We start from the raw sequence: 18,790 nt of genomic DNA, 5'->3' as shown, positions 1-18,790 counted from the left end.
CGGGTCCCAGTTTTCTCGCGATCTCCTGCAGATTTGCTTGTCCGGCAGAGTTTCATTGAGGAATGAGCTGCATGCTTCTTACTAGGATTTCATGAATCCTTGGCTACTGGTGCAAAACATGGAGGGAGGAAAGGACTAAGAGGCCATGACGCCACTCGCCTTCTTCCTTCTCCGTCGAGCTTCGGGGTGCGGGTCGCAAGACTTGGGTAAAGGCTGGTTCACATACAAGCGAATTGAGCGGTTGAGCACCGCGTCACAGGGAAAAGTTTCTATCTTGTTGGAATATAGGCGTTGTCGCCTCCGCGACTACAGAAAACAGGTTTTTGCACCACGGCGGCAAAATTCGTTAGCATTTTCGGTTGAATGTTAAAAAGGTCTAACGCCGTGTCGCTAGAAAGAGAAAGTTGTGAAAGTTTAGTGCGTAGTTGCGTCGCCAGCGTGGTTTTCAGCCGGCAGCGACGTGGTGGTGCAGTGTCAACTCAGGTGCTGTGTTTCACGCTGCAAGCCGCTTACGCGACTTTTCGGTTTCTGAAGTGAGCATTTCTTCGATTCAAATGCTTACGCAAAGCGAAATGTCTTGAGCAACATTCACCTGCGGGCTTTCTTTAAAAATAAGCCTCGTCGAAAGAAGTAGGCTGACACCGTGCACCCTTGGCACGCTCGCGTCCAGTCCGACTTACGAGACGACTACTTACGAGACTTACGAGTCCGACTTCCTTATGTTCTTGGCGAGAGAAGCTTGACAGCGAACTGAAGTGCAGCGTGCATGTGCCAAGTGTGCCATAAAACGCAGCATTAATAACGCTGTCAGTACGAAATCTGTGCTGATAGAGCAGCAGGGAGCATTTTGATGGAAATATTGACGCCAGTGCTCGTGCAGACGGAAACACCTTTCAAGACGAAGGGGACGCCGCTAGGGGGCCAGACGGAAGAGAACGCCCTTCGCAAGTGCTCCTGCCTCGACGCCTCATTACACCCGGAAAACATCAACGCAGTAGAAAATGGAGTACTCCATCGCTTTCTACTGATCAAGCGAAATCCGTGGATACCCGCTTTACATCCGTGAGTCCAGATTTCGCCATTTTCTGCCCGTCGAAAAATCCAAGGCAGAGAACGCCGCGCTAAGCCTAGGCGGCGTCGGGCCGTCGGCCCGAAGGAACGCTGCTACAGCTCACGCCGTACCCGTGAGGATGGCTGACGCTGACGCGGCGGCGTCGGCCGGAGCCACGACACCGGTCGAACAGAATCTTCAAACCGACGACAGCGCTGCCAAGTACCAGAACTCGAGACTGATTGCCGTTCCGGAGGCCGGGACAGACCCTGCGGACAATTCAGCGCTGAGCCAACCCAAACTCAAGTGGAATCCCGTTCAAAAACGACCTCAAAGTCCTCCTTAGACCGAAGAATGGACTCAACATCAGCGAATTGAGCACGCATCACATGGCCCGAGCTATAACCAAAGCATGCGGAAAACCAGACATCTGCAACGAAGGCAGCTTCCTTATACGGCTGCGCAACGGATCCAACATCGCTATACTCAGCACGCCAAGCATGGAGACTGCTAGTGCTGTGCAGTGTATATCGAGTCTACGCTTTGGTGCAAAGAACTATGCAGTGACAGCTTACGTGGCCGCGCCGGACAATTCGTGCAAAGATGTAATTCATGGAGTGGACGCTGGGACCACGCCAACTGAACTACTATCACATCTTCGAGTACGTACCCAGGGAGTCAAAATACTTTATGCAAGAATGCTTGGCAAATCCCAAAGCGCGGTCATTACCTTCGAGGGAAAGATCGTTCCGCGCTACGTCTATTATTACGGCGGCGAGATACGTTGCTCCCTCTATCGATCATAGCGGCAAGTTTGTTATACATGCTTAAAGGCCGGACATAGGGCGGACGTATGCCCTACACCTGACGTTGTCGTCTGCTCTAAATGCACCGAGCCAGTGATCGAGGACGGACACTCCTGCGAGCCCAGGTGTGTGCTATGCACGGAAGCGCATCCTACAGGGGCAAAGGAGTGCAAGGAACGCCTCAGGAAACCGAGACCACGGACGAGAAAAAAAGAGGAACCAGGCGGTGGAGACAACGGCGGACGCGGCCGGGCCCAGAAACGCTGGTTCAGCGAGGATTCCAGTTCGAGATCCAAGTCCAGATCGGCATCGAGATCAGGATCGATGTCGAGATCGGCGTCCAGGACCCGGGATGATCCAGAAACCAAAAAGAAGCAGCAGCAGAAAAAGACCACACCATAAAAGGAGGAAGCAACCAGGGTGAGCTGGAAAGAGCACCTTTTCCCTTCCTCTTCCACAGCTCCAAAAAACACAAACACACAGACAACAGTGATAGCTAACAACGCTAATGGGGAAGCTAATGAGGAAGTTCAAGAGCTAAGACAAATAATTCAGACACTCAGGGCAAAAAACGCCGAGCTGAGGCAGAAACTAAACGATCTGATAGACGAACTAAAGGCCCAAAGAACAAGGCAGAACAACCCTAACCCGCAAACAGACGAAGATCAGGCGACAACTATAGGGCGCCAGGAATTTGCAACTGCCATAGTTGCTGTTAACAATCCACTGGCAAATCTTAGCAACCCCATCTCCAACATCCAAGACGAGACGCGCAAGGATAGAGAGCGTCTGGTACAATTCACAGCCATGAAATCCAGAAGAAAACCCTATAACAGGCCATCTCAGTATGGCGAGCGACCGTAAATGCTCGGTCAAGCTGGAAACCCTCGAAATATGGCAGTGGAACTGCCGTGGGATCCGCCGAAAGCAGGGTCTTCTTAAACAACACATCACAAATTGCACCTCTCCTCCAGACATAATCGCCCTACAGGAAACCGGCTGCTCACTCACTCTCGCGGGGTAGTCCGTCTACGAGGGGGAAGGAGCAAAGCAAGGTCGCCACGCTGGTTGCTAAAGCAGTCACCGCAATCAGACACGACATCGACGGAACGGACATTGACCACGTCCTTATAGAAATCATTACCCAAAAGAGAAGCCAAGAAAGCACCTTCCTACTTAAATGTACAGCCCGCCAAGCCAGAGGAAAGCCAATTTCAGCTACCTGCTAAACAAAGCAGAAGAAGCAGCAGGCAAGAACGGTATCGTTATTCTGGGGGGCTTTAATGCCTGGCATAAATGCTGGGGCTATGCTCGGGAAACCCAGAAAGGCAGGGATCTAGCCAGGGAAGCTGATCGTAGAAGGCTCACCCTCATCACTGACCACACCCAACCCATTCGAGTGGGGAACAGCTTCAACCGAGATTCGTGCCGAGACTTATCATTTGTCAGAGGGGTAAGGCACGCAAGATGGGAAAACGACGGCGAAACTCTAGGCAGTGACCACTGCACCATGCGCATCCATATAGAAACCCTCCCGATCAGGAGACAACATGGCCAGGCTACTAGACTGACAAACTGGGAAGCCTATAGGAAATCCAGGGCGCAGTCTGAAGACGCTGAGATCACCGACATAAAAGGCTGGATCGCAAGAATCAAGACAGACTGGCAAAAACTAATCCGAAAGGTCGCCCTCACTACCAACACACCCGAGGTGGACAAACATCTCTTACACATCTGGGACGCCAGATGGGGCCTACTAAAAAGGTGGAAAAGGCAAAAGAATAATAGGCGGCTCAAGCGTAAGATCGCTGAGGTCACCAGAGAAGCCGAAGAATATGCGACGGAGCTCTCGAGGCGCGTCTGGAACCAAAAGTGCAACGAACTTCAGGGGACTCTAGGTTGAGCCAAGACATGGGCCTTGCTAAGGGCTCTCATAGACTCAACCACGACAAAATCCGAAACTTCTAAGACGACCCAAAGGATCGCGCACCAGTTCCAAGGCACTGACGAGGAAATGCTACAGAACATCAAGCAGCGTTATATCGGCAATTCAACACACGCCGACAGCAGCTTGGCATACACGGGAGAAGCGAATCCCGCTCTGGACGAGCCCCTTACCATAGAAGAAGTCAGACACGTTGTGATGTCCGCCACAAAGAACACAGCACCAGGGAAGGATGACATCACCAATGCCATGATAAGGAATCTGGATGACACTTCAATCAAAAGATTCACGGAATTCGTCAATAAACACTGGGAACAGGGGACCCTCCCGGACGACTGGCGACATGCGGAAATAGTAATGATTCCGAAGTCCGGAAAGACTCCAAACCTGGAAAATCTTAGACCCATTTCCTTAACATCATGCTTGCGAAAAGTGTACGAGAGAGTTGTGCATCCCAGGTTGCAGACCCACCTTGAGGACAACGAACTCATGCCGCACACTATGTTTGGATTTCGAAAATACCTATCAACACAAGACGTTCTCCTGCAGATCAAGGAGGAGGTGCTCACTACCGTCCCAAAATATGGAGAAAATATCTTGCTCGCTCTCGATCTTAAAGCGGCCTTTGACAACGTCAGTCACAGGGCTGTGCTGGAGGGGCTCAGCAAACTGGGTTGCGGACAGAGAATATTCAACTATGTGAAAGCCTTTCTGACTAACCGAACCGCTACCATTGGAATAGGAGGCATCAGGACTGACACCTTCAACACCCCCGAAAAAGGAACACAGCAAGGCTCTGTGCTATCACCTATGCTTTTTAATACTGCAATGATTGGTTTAGCAAGGGCGCTCGAAGAAATTGAAGGAATCAGGCATGCCACCTACGCAGATGATATCACAATCTGGGTGACAAGGGGATCCTTAGGAGAAAAACAAGAGCTTCTTCAGCGAGCAGCAGACACGGTCAACGCATACGCTCGACAGTGTGGACTTGCATGCTCCCCTGAAAAATCCGAGGTGCTCAGAGTCTACAGACAAGGGTATGATCTGCAAAACTCCATAGATATCTACATAGGGGAAACGAAGGTTCCGGAAGTATCGAAAGTTAGGATCCTCGGTATGTGGATCCAAAGCAACCGTCGTATTGATCACACGATCAGACAGCTAGCAAGTACCACAGCACAGATCACCAGGATGATTGCTAGAATTTCCAACAGAAGAAGAGGTATGAACGAGGAAGACACATGTAGGCTAGTACAGGCCCTCGTGGTCAGTAGGATCTTATACGGCGTCCCCTACCAAACACCGCTCGAGCAAGAAAAGGAGCAGTTAGAGGGAATTCTTTGAAAAGCATACAAATGCGCTCTCGGACTGCCGGTAAACACTTCGACGGAGAAATTCCTTAAACTGGGCATAAAGAACACAGTGCAAGAACATATCGATGCCCACCTTCTCGCGCAGAAAACAAGACTGATGCTGTCGGCAACAGGCAGACAGACGCTGCGGTTGCTGGGCATAAGGGACGCTTTGAAAGAAATCAATAACACAGCGAGCGTTCCAAATGAAATCAGGAGGATCATTGAGATTAGTCCGATTCCAAAAAAACATGCATCCAGATATGCATAAGGCGAGAAGAAAGGCAAGATCTGAATTGCACGAAAGACGCTTCGCCGGGGCAAAAGACGTATTATACGTTGACGCAACCACATACAGACACCGATACGGCTCGGTCGCCAGCGTGGTGGATCACCAGCTCAGGGAAATCAACTGCGCTTCGATAAAAACCAACAACATCCTCGAGTCTGAGGAAGCAGCAATTGAACTCGCCATCACCCAGCAGAGTGACGAGCCGCATGCACACATCATTACAGACTCGCAAGAGGCGTGCAGAAGATACAGCAGTGGACGCATATCCACTGCAGCCATTCACATACTCAAGGCGAGGACAATCACTTTTACGAGATGCTTCATCACGTGGACACCAGGCCATGAGGCTGTCAAAGGGAACCAACGTGCGGACGCCAATGCCCGAGCATACGCCAACCGGGAGGCGCGCACCGAAGGGGAACTGGACGCAGTCACTAGACGGTATGGAGCCATCTTCGAACACCAACGAGCCCTCCGGAGGACCTAACCTCCTCCCCACAAAGACCTTAGTAGAGAGCAGTCGGTTGCCTGGAGACAACTGCAGACTAATACATACCCCAATCTGAGTTTGCTCAGCAAAATCTATCCTTCCACATATTTCAAATCAAATCTTTATTTACATCATCCAGATGTCAGGGGCGCAAACAAAAAGCTCTGACTGGAGCTTGATTGCGCGCCTGCACCCCCGTACAAGGTTTAAAGGTTTGTTTGATTACATATATTGGCAGGAACTAACAAAACAATTGCGTTTGAGGAAAAATAAGCGAGACACAACTGACTCGGAAAAAATAAATAAAAAAGAGATAAAAACAGACAACAACAGCAAAAGAAATCAGATGCAAAAATACTGGTTTGTAAGACTAACACACAGTATTTAGCAATAATGGTATGTGGTAGCTAAGCATTTGACGTCCATAGTTCGTATTTGGGGAATGAACCATTTATCGCGGTTTCTTATGGCATGAGTGTGTTCTCTAGTTGTTAGTTGAGCACTTGCTGCTGGGCTGGTTGGCTTTGGTTCATATTTGAATAGGTTTTAGGCGCAAAAACAGACAGACAGATAGGTAGGTGTTAGTTGAAACAAAGTTTCAAGAAAATTACGGTAGGTATTACTTCTCCTATATCGTTTTATTAAGTTGACATTATATAGCTCGTGTATTGGAGTTATGTGGAAGGCATTAAAAAGGGGTTTTGTCGTAACGTCGCGGGAGATGCTTGCAATGCTTCTTATGGCTCGTTTTTGGATTACGTGTAACCTGTTTAAGTTTGAGAGTGTGGTAGTTCCCCATACCGTGAAACAGAAGTTTAAAGCGGAAGCAAACATGGAATTATAAAGAATTAGTTTCACTCTTTGTGGCAGAAAATAGTGCAGTTTACTTAACACACCAGTTATTTTTGACAGCTTGTCCGCTGTTTTATCGACATGTGTTGACCACGATAAATGCTTCTCAATCAAAATATACTCCAAGGCTTTTTACGACGGGGACAACTTCCAAAGGCACAGACCGAATCCGAAGTGAAATGTCGCTATCGCACACTGTTTTATTTCTTGGCCTAAAAAGTACGACTTTTGTTTTATTTATGTTTATAGATAGTGAGTTTACGATCGACCAATGATTTAAAAGATGTAGACACGTGTTTGCTTGTTCAGTCAGATTATGTATATTGCTAGAGGTGGAAAATAAACTCGTATCATCAGCATATATTATAAATGTTGGGCGTGGGTCAATGAGAACGATGTCATTAAAGTAGATGATAAAAAGTAGAGGCCCCAATATGCTACTCTGCGGGACGCCTGCTAAAACTGATTTCGGGTCGGATAATTTATTGTTAATTACTACTTGTTGTACTCGCGGAGATAAATAAGAGTTAAATATGTCAGGAAAAACGCCACGGAAGCCATAGAACTCAAGTTTAGCAAGCATTGTCTGATGATTAATGGAATCAAATGCCTTTGAGTAATCTACAAATACACCCAGAGTTAATTGGTGCTGTTCGAAAGATTGCAGGATTAGTTCCTTTTGAGTTAAAAGCGCTGTATCTGTGGAATGGCCACTTCTAAACCCATGTTGATGAGGTGTCAATAAGTTATGTTTGATACAAAAGCTAATGATCTTTTTGTACAGCGGTTTCTCTAGTCATTTTGAAAAAATGGAGAGGATTGATATGGGACGATAGTTCGACAAGTTATTTTTCTCGCCACCTTTAAAAACTACTTTCACCCTAGCAACTTGCATGGCTTGTGGGAAAACTCCCTGCAGAAAGCATAGATTAAATCTATGCTCTAAAACTGGGCTAATTAGATCCATGGTATGTTTAATAGGTTGAATTTTTAGATCATTTACGTCCCTTGTACTACTCGTTCGGAGAGGAAGAAAACAGCTTTCTATTTCACTGCGATCCGTTGGCGACAAAAATGCACTACAGTGATTTCTAGATTTGAGATAGCTCAGGGAATCAGGATTATGTACACTCTTAACTAACGACACGAAGCAATTATTAAAAGTATCTGCTAGTTCTTTTCCCGAAAGTTTCTGATTTCGGACTAAGATTTCTAGCTCGACGGGTTCCTGTTCTGTACGGTTTAGAACATTATTTATTTCTTTCCACATGAGCTCGCTTCGGTTTTGTACATTACCAGTAAATAATTTTTACATGTATTCCTTCTTGGTTTCTCGAAGAAATGAAGTTACTTTGTTTCGATATGATTTAAATTTGGCTAAGTCGTCGGAAGACGTAGTTCGAAGAAACCGTTTAAAAAGATTATTTTTCTTTTGAATCATATTAAGCAACGACGATTTATCCAGGGCTTGCGCGCTTTACTAGGCCTCTTAGTTGTTTTATAAGGCGAGCATTTACTGTACAAAGATTTTAGTGTGTTTATAAATGTGTCATATGCTTTGCTAGGGTCAGTTATTTTGTAGACGTGCTTCCAGTCAACTTTTCGTACTTCATTTCTGAAATTTTCGGTAGTTCGATTTGTTATGCACTGGTATGTCATATCGGAAGGCTTACTTTTTCGAAATTCCGTTGGGAACTCGACAAAAAGAAAAATTAGCAGGTGATCACTAACTTGCGCTAGTACCACTCCAGACTTGATAAATCCGTTTGACACATTGCTACAGAAAAAATCGATGGATGTCTGTGTTAACGGTCGCGTTTCTTCCTTTATGAAGTTGGCAAGGGCGTAACATTCGAACAACCTGTTTGCTTCATGTGACTCGGGAGATGAGGACGAAAAGTCAATATTAAGGTCACCACTTAGTATTAGCTTTAAGTCATTTTCAGTTACCCAAGAGTAAATTTCACAGGTTCTTTCGTCTTCCTTATTGCACCAGCGGTGCCCCGCCAGAGACGGTTTGTTCCAACTGGAAGACTGAAGCTCTTCGCACCAGGGGTGCCCGTCAGAGACGGTCTTGTGTTCAGTTGAGACGCAGGGGTAAGGCGAACACTTCAACTTTTATGTACAGTATTTACAATAGATACTAGTTAAGGCACTAGAGACAAATTAAAACAGCAAAGGACAAACCACACAACAAAAAGGTGGAACTGGCTAATACTAGGGGAGGCCCCTACTCGGCGTTGCCGAAGATGCGTAGCATCTGACCTTAGCGCAGAACCCCGCTTCCAGCTCCGGGGCCCGGTTTTAAAGCCCTAAAGGCCCGGCCCACATTTCGTAGCTTCCAATCATGTTGTGCTCTCAACATGATTGGTTCTTCAAGGGCCTGGCCAGCCCTCCAGCTGCCGTAAAGTAGAGCACTCTCTCCACCACAAAATAAAAACAAACACAAATAGACATCCGTGCCAGCACGTGTGCGAATCAGTACCGCGGGTGGGGGGACACCCGTATACCTGCCGGCGCGTTCGCGAGCGGCCGCGTTCCATGAAAGGAGACGCTTCGCTTTGAGCACCCCCAGCCGCGTCCCGATGACCCCCGCGAACGCTACCGAACCCTTACACGCCCTTCCCAAGATTCTACAAAGGGCTCAAATGCCACTTTTAGAATTATAACAAAGGAATCGGTACGGGTCACAAAACCACCCTGTGGGTGACATACCGCAGCTACACAAACACTGGCACGAACAAAACAAAAAAAAATGCACACGGGCACCAACACAACACAAGCAAATTGCACACTCAAATACACGCGGTGACACGCTTGCTGTGCGCCGTAAAACGGAGTCCAAGTTGACAGGCTACTCAGTTCACTTGCATGCACACCCGCGTCCTGCTCACTTGCATGCACACCCGCGTCCTCGTTTGGTATTAAATCTCTTCGTTATATCCGCTGACGCGCTCTTATTTGCTTCGTTAAACCGGACCCAAAATGTATTGAAAATGCAAAAATGGGAATGGGAAATTGAAATCCCTTCGTTATAATCGTTATTTCGCTATAAGTGGCTTCGTTATAAACGGGCTAGACTGTGTATGAAAAATAAAAAATAAATAAAAACAAACAGTGCGCCAGGAAATGCTTTCGCCTTGCAGCACTTTAGAGAGCCAAAGTGCGCCCTTAATTTTTGATTACAGACAGAGGGGCTGCCTTCTCCTCTGAGCTCTTGCACCATATTCTAGTTTTTAGTCACACCAGTCACCGTAGGACGACTTCTTATCATCCCCAAACTAACGGACTGACGGAACGTCTAAACAAGACGCTTCCAGACATGCTTTCCATGTACGTGCACGTTGAACATAAAACCTGGGACGACGTCCTGCCCTATGTCACGTTCGCGTATAATACAGCTGTACAAGAGACCACCAACATGACGCCCTTTAGCCTCGTTTATGGTCGTCAGGTGACGACATCACTCAATGCCATGCTGCCCTGTGACTACGACCACCCAAATGACGACGTTGCTTCCTTCTTACAACGCGCCGAAGCTGCCCGCCAACTCGCACGGCTTCGCATTCAAGACCAACAGGTCCAGGACGCGCAACGCTACAACCTACGGAGGCGGCTGTTGAATACCTCCCGAGGGATCTTGTCCGGGTTTGGTCCCCAATGCGACGACGCGGCCTAAGTGAAAAGCTCTTGCGCCGCTATTTCGGTACTTATCGAATTGTGCGACGCCTTGGAGCCCTGAATTATGAAGTTCTCCCTCACGAGCTTCAACAATCTCGCCGCCACCCCCGCCCCGAGGTGGTACACGTCGTTCGCCTGAAGCTCTACTACGAAAGGGCGCAGTAACTCTTCTCGAGACCACTCCTGCGTTCGTGGCGGCATCGGGTCGCTGCCTTCGGAGGAGGGGGGCAAATGACGCCAGTGCTCGTGGAGACGGAAGCGCCTTTCAAGAAGAAGAGGAAGTGGGTGTGAAAGTGAAAGTGATCTGGAAGTGCACGTCTGGGCTGCGCCGCTGTTGACCCTCAGCCGCTGATTACCAACGTGATAATATGTGTATCATATATCGTATAGTGCACGCTTTGCTAGCGCTGGATGTTGACGGGGCAATGACAAATAGGGGCAGTGATTGAGGATGCACGATAGTAAAAACTCGATAGCAATTATTTATCGAAAATGCTCATGAAGCTTACTCAGTTAAATAATTTTGCGCTTGTATTTTGCATAAATTCCCAGGCTCATTCTATAGTAAGATTTTCCTTCCTCGCAAAGGAAAGCGGTGAAAACGCTCCTGAGATTCTTAAGGGACTCGGGGTTGTATTCCCGTCTATAATTTTATAAGTTTTCAGTGCGCGCTCTCTGTCCCCGTGACATGATGGTCGCTGGACACTTCGAAAACTCATTTTATTGCCGCTCTTTTTCCTTTTTCCCCTTTGTTCCCCTCCCCAAGTGTAGGGTAGCCAACAGGGCATCGCCTGGTGAACCTACCTGCCTTTCCGTCCTTTTCTCTCTCTCTCTCTCTCAAATAAGTTCATCACCTATCTGTCTTGAAATTATCTAGGTTCCTCATTGAAATCTGAATATGGGTATCTGATATATAATTTGCATGCGTTGCTGTTGCATTAGACATGTATTGTTTTCGTGAGGTGTTCGTGTGTTCTCTTGCATGCTGTGCTAGAGAAGGCTTGATGAACACTAACATACATTTTTTTCAGCCAGCATGGTATGACTGTGATCGTCCCAAAGTGAACAAGGGAAGAAAGCCTCAGGGCTCTTGCCAGCGTTTCAACAAGAGGACTTGTCTTTGTTTGTGTGAAGATAATTCTTGTCTAAACGTTGGCAAGCAGCCTGAAGCTATCCCCTCGCTTGTTCACTTTGTGTTGTCAAGAAACCCTGCGCTCTCTCTACTATGATTTATTGTGTGATCGCGCGTGGAATGAGCGATGCGCAAATGTGTAACCTGATATCACTAATGTTTAGTCCTTTTTGTGGAGTCCATGTCCTGAAGCTGTGTTGTAGCTACAAGAGATGCCACACAGAACGCCTGTCACAAATTGATGTCACACATCCGGGGAACTTGATGCTATCACTCAGCACATAGACTAGCTTGCTGTTTGCCCCCAATGATATGTGATTGCTACAGGTGAGATAAGGCTTGCAACTCATGCCAGGCAGCTGAATTCTCTAACCTCTGCGCCACCACAGCCAGTGAAGAGGTATTTGGCTTTCTTTAACACTCTTGTGCTGCATTTCCAGCAATTAAGGTGAATATAACTGGGCACGTGCACTATGTTGCTTTGCGCATCTCTGCACTTTCACATATTTCATCACAGTGCTAATTCATTTCCTTTCTGTGTGTACATGGGCTTGGTCTCTGTCTCTTGCTCTAGTAGCAGGGAATGCTGTGTTTACAGGTTGTAGCAGTATTTATTCTCTCAATGTGTTGAATGTGTCCCCCCTCCTCCTCCCTATTTTCATGGAGAGTAATGCATGTACAGTCTATGCCAATAGTAACCGGGCACAGGTGGTTTGTTTCTTAGGCACGTAGCGAAGCACTCATGGCAGCCCTTAAGCTCTGATTCTGTGTAAAGAAAGGTGAGACCTTGCCCTTACATTATGGCACCGTTCGGCCTTTAGGGCTGCTGTAAATGTTCCGTTATACGTTTGAGAAGCAAGAACCTGTTGCTCCGTTACTTTTGGCAAAGGGGGCACATGTGTACACACTTTCTGAGACATTTTTCGTATATATTTGTTGCTCTGCATTATCATTCGGTTTAATGGAATGATTGTACACTGCATATTAAACATTAGTGCTTATTTATGTCCGCTCTGCAAGAAAAATGCATGGTCTAGATTTATAAACTGCGTTAGCAGAACAGCCTCCTGTGTTTGCAGATGGCAGAAGGTTTTGTTCTTCAAATTGTGAAATGGGTGTAGGCCACTCTTATGAACCCACTTCGTTGTACGACCGTAATATCTGCAGATGACAGCCAACAATTAACATTCTCACTTAGCACTTGTTAACTGGAACATTATCTCTGCGTTTAGTGCACGGTATCGGTGCTTATAGTGGCATATTGCTACTGTAGCTATAAACTTCATATTTGTTCCGTATCTCTTTCTGCTGGTCGAAAGAGCCTAAATAAATGTTTTTAACGAAAATGCATTTCTGGTGTTAATGGAGCACATTAACAATTGAAGATATTAAACAAAAAAAGAATTCTAAAGGGAAAGACTTTTCACATTATGTTGGCATTATGTTGGCCACCCTCGTTAGACTATAGACAGCAGAAAATATTTGACCATGCTTGGAACTAGAGGGGAAAATAACCTACGTTGGATGTACCCTGCATGTGATGAAGACACATGAGCCAATTAGCCCATATGTGGTCAGCAGCGCTATCCCAAGACGTCCTTGGTTACATAAGGATTCGAGTGATGCTGTGTTCTGCAAAGGTTGCACGTGCACATTGTGCTTAGAAAGTATATGTAAACAAAGGCACTAGGTGGGCTGGAAGGGCTTCAGTTTAGATTTTTATGATGATCTCGTTTTAAATGTGCTGCAGAAGAAGCACGTGTTAAAAAATTCTGCTGCATTGTAGATATACAACTCAGCGCACATTTTAAGGGTATATATATGGTTTAGCACGTGCATGAGTTCCTTACTACCTGTTTTCATACATGCACTCTAGAGCAAATCTATACTTTTCAATCGGAACTTCCGCGCCAATAGCATAGCGCAATTGCAAAAGACGCAGTTTGTTACTTTTCAATTATTGACATGAGACACACGTCAGTAGTGTGAAATATCAACGCACAAATCGACCACGAAAGATAGCTAGAATCAAATGCGCCGTTGCGATCCGATGCCAGCACGCAGAGCTCACGAGGAACAGGGACCCCTCCGGCGCTACGTTCTTCAAGCTCTTCGTGAAAGAAGATATCTCGAAACCGCGCTGCTCATCCCAATACTCCTACACCTACCTCCCTGGAAACACAGTTCTACACACAGACCGGCGCGCAAGTGCGGTGAACCCTTTCCGACGCCAGGCCGAGAAAGACGACATCGCGCGCTGCTTAGATTAGCGGACCATCCTCCTCAGGACTACCGAAGGCCGCGTAGCCTTTGAAACGCAATGCAGCATCTCCGAGAACAGCTTCATGTTCCTGTGCTGTTCGGTGAAGTGAAAAAGTCCGTTGATCGAAGCAATCAACACTTCTTCGCATGTCGAAGCATGATTCCAGAGTGCCTCCTTTACGTGATATTCATTTCAATGCATGCATTCGTCCGCGTCACCGCACCAATTTTGATGAAAAAATATCAAATCACGGTTAATCAGCGCATTTAAAAGCAACCCTAGTTGCGTGCATACCATCATGTCGCAATGCATGTAGACTTCAACCCGCAAGGCTGAACACACTCTGCCGAAAGCCCATCCACCGCCACCGAGGAACACACTCGGGCGCTCGGGCTCTTCGCAACAATGACGCCATACGCCATTGCTAGTGACCCGAATCGTGTACTCAGTCTAAGTACCACATCGGATACTGAGACTAGCGACTCCTCTGGCAAGCCGACGGGCTCCAGCATTTTGCCGTTGACCTGTAAGGGTGGCGATGATAAAAAGCCAAATTCAGACTGAAGTTGAAATTAGAAGCTGCCGTTTTTTGCTATAATGTTCAGGAACAAATTTCCCCTCTCTGCGCAGGTAACCTCGCCGTTCACAAGCAGCTCTACGGTGGCGTCTTCATTGTGGACTCACTGCCAAAAACAGAGACCGCGAAAGTTAACCGAACAGTGCTCGTCCATATCCTTATGCAAGCCGAGACGACAGTCGCGAAGTGAACGAAGCGATGTGCGGATGCACTGCTACATGTGCACTAATGCTGTTCTTCACAGGAAGATTACGAGCTTCTCAGTGGTACTTGCGGGGTGTCGTACTTTATTTAACGGCAATGAGCGCATACGCCTCCTACCTTCTTTTGTAAATAAACGTATGAATACATGTTCCAATCAACTTAGGAGTCAGCGCCTGTCCTGTGACGTCTGTCTGTATGGTCATCTGAAATAAACAGTGAAGAATTACTATTCTAGAAACTATGCATCCTCAACTAGCCCTGCAGCGCCTTTTATTACTCACAGGCCATGGTGAGGTATTTTGTACAGCAAATATTTAAAAGATATAATTAAGCTGCGATGTCCTTTTTCTCACAACTGAGACCCGTCGCTAGCGGGGTAGTTAGTAGGGTGTCAGCTTCGGAAAGAGCGGTGAATACTGTAGTGACATCAATGCAGAGCAAAGTGACCTGCAACGAATGGTGTCCCCGATGTCAACGGTTGATAGGGGGATCGGCAGAAAACGTGGCTTACGCGCTAGCATCGGCGCCTGAGCGAACCGTGAACTTCGCTAGCTGCCTTTTCTCTGCAAATGAGCAAAATGAGCGAGTATGTTTATTATGTTAAAATGCCCAATCTCAGGAGCGGTCAACACTGGATTATGTAATTTTTGTCGACACCGGCCCTCTTTCGCGATGAGTAGGCCTAGCAAGATCGTGGGGCCCGTGTGCGCGATATCGGCGATTGTGAACAGTGACTTAACAAGATTTGCGAATGCAAACAGTCATCGAGTATAGTTTTGAATATATTTGCCACAAATAGACGATTGCTTTCACTTGGGAAAGTACCGATAACGAGCGGGAGCGCCGCTGCTAGGCATAGCGAAATTGTCTGCGGAGCAATGCAGCAGCATGCGGCAGCCGTATTGGTGTCGCTTGTGGTGAAGAATTGTCTTTTTACTTATTGAAGATGGGCCCAGTACATACTTCTGAAACAACCAATATAAACTGCGGTATTGGTCACATACCAGAAAGTAGATATATTAATTGACAAATGATGCTCCTCCACGGCGTTAACTATCCTACCATCAGTGTTTCCCAGGCTGGAGCTTGCATTTTTCGGCGCCTTTCGCAGAGGTATTTCGCTTCTGCATGGTACGAACGTGGTAATGGAGGTAAAGCGGTTGCGTCCTCTACATCCAGATAAACGGTAGTGAGAGCCCAAAGAACAGGCAATGCCACTGGGGTTATTATCAGTTGAATTTTCACATATTACTTTCGTTGAGCCCTTTTAGCGGTTATTATCGTAAAAAACTGCTTAATAAGTCGCATATAACGCCTAGTGTAATTTGTTTTTCAAATTGCGAAATAGTGAGAATTTCAGTTGCAGGTTTCACTGCAGCCTAGAGTGAATTGCAATATTTTTTGCGCCGGCATCTCACAGGTGAGTAAAAGGATATGCTTTTAGGTTATTGCGTAAATTATTTTTGTCATCAGAATCAATCAACGCTTTAGTAAGCCAAGGATTTCTGGTGTTCAAAACCATCGCTCCGCAGTAGCAGACGTCGTGCATTGTTCAAGATAGGTGGCGATTTTTGTCGAGAACTGATCAAATGCTTCTCTTGAGCATCCTTCTTCCAAATAAGAATTCTAATCCATTCCACCAATTAATTGCATAAATTATTTATAGTTAAATGAAGCTTGATTGCAAATATCGACATTTTTTTTCTTCTGAGAGCTGTGACATAAAAATGGGCGTACGATCGGCAACTGAGTAGTAGATTACGAATATTGTATAAGCAGCAAGTGTAGTGGTTAACATAAGACTAATTAATGTAGTTGAGCCAGATATGTCAGATCCGGTAGGAGAAAGAATTAGAAAAGAAATATAACTTAACAAGCTGACGGTTCGGGCTAGTGGGTATTATGCGTTATGTTCCATAGCGCAACAAGACCTCAGGGGACAAACACAAGCGCTCACTTCCACAAAGGTTTTATTTGGTGCATACATGAAGAAAAAACGATACGTGTCAGATTAGTGAAGATAACTTGTGAACAACAACCTTAAAAAGCGAAAGCAACACGCTTCACCGCTTGGCATACTGCCCCGAGCCTAACATGCCATATCTTTCTTTGTCAGCGACAAGGACGGACGGACTGTTAACACGGCTTTCAGGTCCAGCTCTTCCGATTGCGGCGGCGACGATAATTTCTCTTGTTAATCTATCCGTATTTCTACCAATCACCTCGCATTCTTCAACACCAGGCTTGCAATTGTGAGCACGACAGTGCCATGTCAAATTGCTGGAACCGCCATCCCTAACTTCCATATGGTGCTTGCTTAACCGCTCATTAAAGCATCTGATGACTCTACCTAATGTACGCCTTGCCGCATGAGAGCGGGATCTTGTAGATTATTTCCTCAGTGCACGGCACACAGGGGTTTCTATGGAGAATCATGAAACTATTGTGAACCCTGCTGTCAGGACAGGTGGCCTTGCAAATGCGGGACAATCTTTCCGATGCAGACATAGACAGCGTCACACCCACTTTTTGTGCTACCTTTTTGAGGGAGTGTGACAGCTATTGGATATATGGCCCCACCACTACCTTGCTGCCCCCTTCACCATCAGTTAGAGTCCTCTTGGCGTTTTCCTGCAGGTCAAGCACTCAGCGACCGAAACTAAAGGGTGTCTCGGTTATCCCACTGCTCTGAGGCGCTCGACCTGCTTATAAAAACTACTTATCACCAGGCATGCGCAGGACTTACTAACTGAATTTTAAAAGCACATCTTCGCCTCTCCTCGCCTGACCAACTTCAAATGCGCACACGAAAAGGGTAATATGAGTTTCTGAGCTCTGGGCTCATACATCCAAAAAAGATTGCGGAAAATATGCGGGAAAGATTGGGCCGCACTTGCAAGGCCACCTGTCCTGACAGCAGGGTTCAGAATATTTCTTTATTTATTTCAGTATACTGCAAGCCAGAGTTGGCCTAAGCAGGAGGGGCATAAAACTAAAGAAAAATCTTAAAATTAGCTACAACACCGCAAGTCAATAAGCAGGACAAAAATGCAGAGTCATCAAACAACGATACTAGGAGTCATATAATAGGTTCTCCAGCTCCTTCTCAAAATACTTAGATTTACATAGACCCGAAGGAAGACCATTCCACTCCGCGACAGTATTCGAAAAAAAAACTGTTCTTAAACCCAGTAGTTCTAACGAAAATTGGTGCTAATGTCTACTCATGTACATGTCGGTTTCTACTAGTGCTCGCCAGCTTCACGCAATCAGGAAGATCTGCCTTCAGATTTCCAGAGATGTAATTTTGAAGCAATACTAGACGGGTAACTTTTCTTCGTATTGCCAAGAACTGTAAATTACTCTTTCGAATTAATGCAGTTGGAGAGTCCGTCCTTCTATATTTGCCATAAATAAAACGAACTGCTTTTCACTGAACGCGGTCCAGTTGAGCAATGTATTTCTTGTTATGCGGGTCCCACACTGCTGCCGCCTATTCAAGTCGGGACCTAACACAAGCCTTGTAATCAGTGATTCTGGTACTGACTGGAGAGTTTCTGAGTTTTCTTTTGATAAACCATAACTTCTTTATTGGTGATGAGCAGATGTCAACTATATGAGAGGACCAAGTAAGTTTGTTAGTGAGGGTTGCTTCGATATACTTATAGCTCTCTACTTCTAAAATGGAATGGTTATGAAGTATGTAACTGTGAAATATGGGCGCCTTTTTCCTTGTGATTCTTAATAATACGGTTTTGTTTGGGTTAATATTCATGCCCCAGAGCTCACACCACTCTGCAATTCCTTCGACAGTTTTTTGAAGTGACAGGTGGCCAGAATCACTTACTGTCTCCTTGAAAATTAGAGAATCATCGACAAACAGCCTCACCTTTACATACTTTTCAACAATATCCAATAGGTCGTTCACATAGATTAAAAATAACAAGGGTCCCAAGACACTGCCTTGAGGAGCCCCTGAAGTCACATGCATGATTAGTTGCATGATTCGGCATAGAAACCCCTTTGTGCCGTGCAGTGAGGAAATAATCTACAAGATCCCGCTGTCATGCGGCAAGGCGTGCATTGGGCACAGTCAGGCAGTTGCTTTAATGAGCGGTTAAGCCAGCACCATATGGAAGTTA

At 46.3% G+C, this 18,790-nt stretch overlaps 1 protein-coding gene across 1 annotated transcript in view; it reads left to right on the top strand.

The window, feature by feature from the left end:
• The window catches only part of LOC149369774 (luciferin 4-monooxygenase-like), a 101,180-nt gene extending 86,546 nt beyond the window's left edge, over positions 1-14,634 (top strand). Inside the window, exon 8 of the mRNA XM_089559391.1 lies at positions 14,498-14,634. Coding sequence (XP_089415517.1) covers positions 14,498-14,634 — 137 coding nt within the window. The remainder of the gene's footprint in view (positions 1-14,497) is intronic.
• The last annotated feature ends 4,156 nt before the right edge of the window (positions 14,635-18,790 follow it).

This window comes from Amblyomma mixtum, chromosome 1, assembly GCF_055824585.1.
Source record: "Amblyomma mixtum isolate Tamu chromosome 1, ASM5582458v1, whole genome shotgun sequence".
NCBI classification, from domain to species: domain Eukaryota; kingdom Metazoa; phylum Arthropoda; class Arachnida; order Ixodida; family Ixodidae; genus Amblyomma; species Amblyomma mixtum.
Note: the sequence above shows the minus strand (reverse complement) of the source record. Positions and strands in the feature narration are given on the sequence as shown.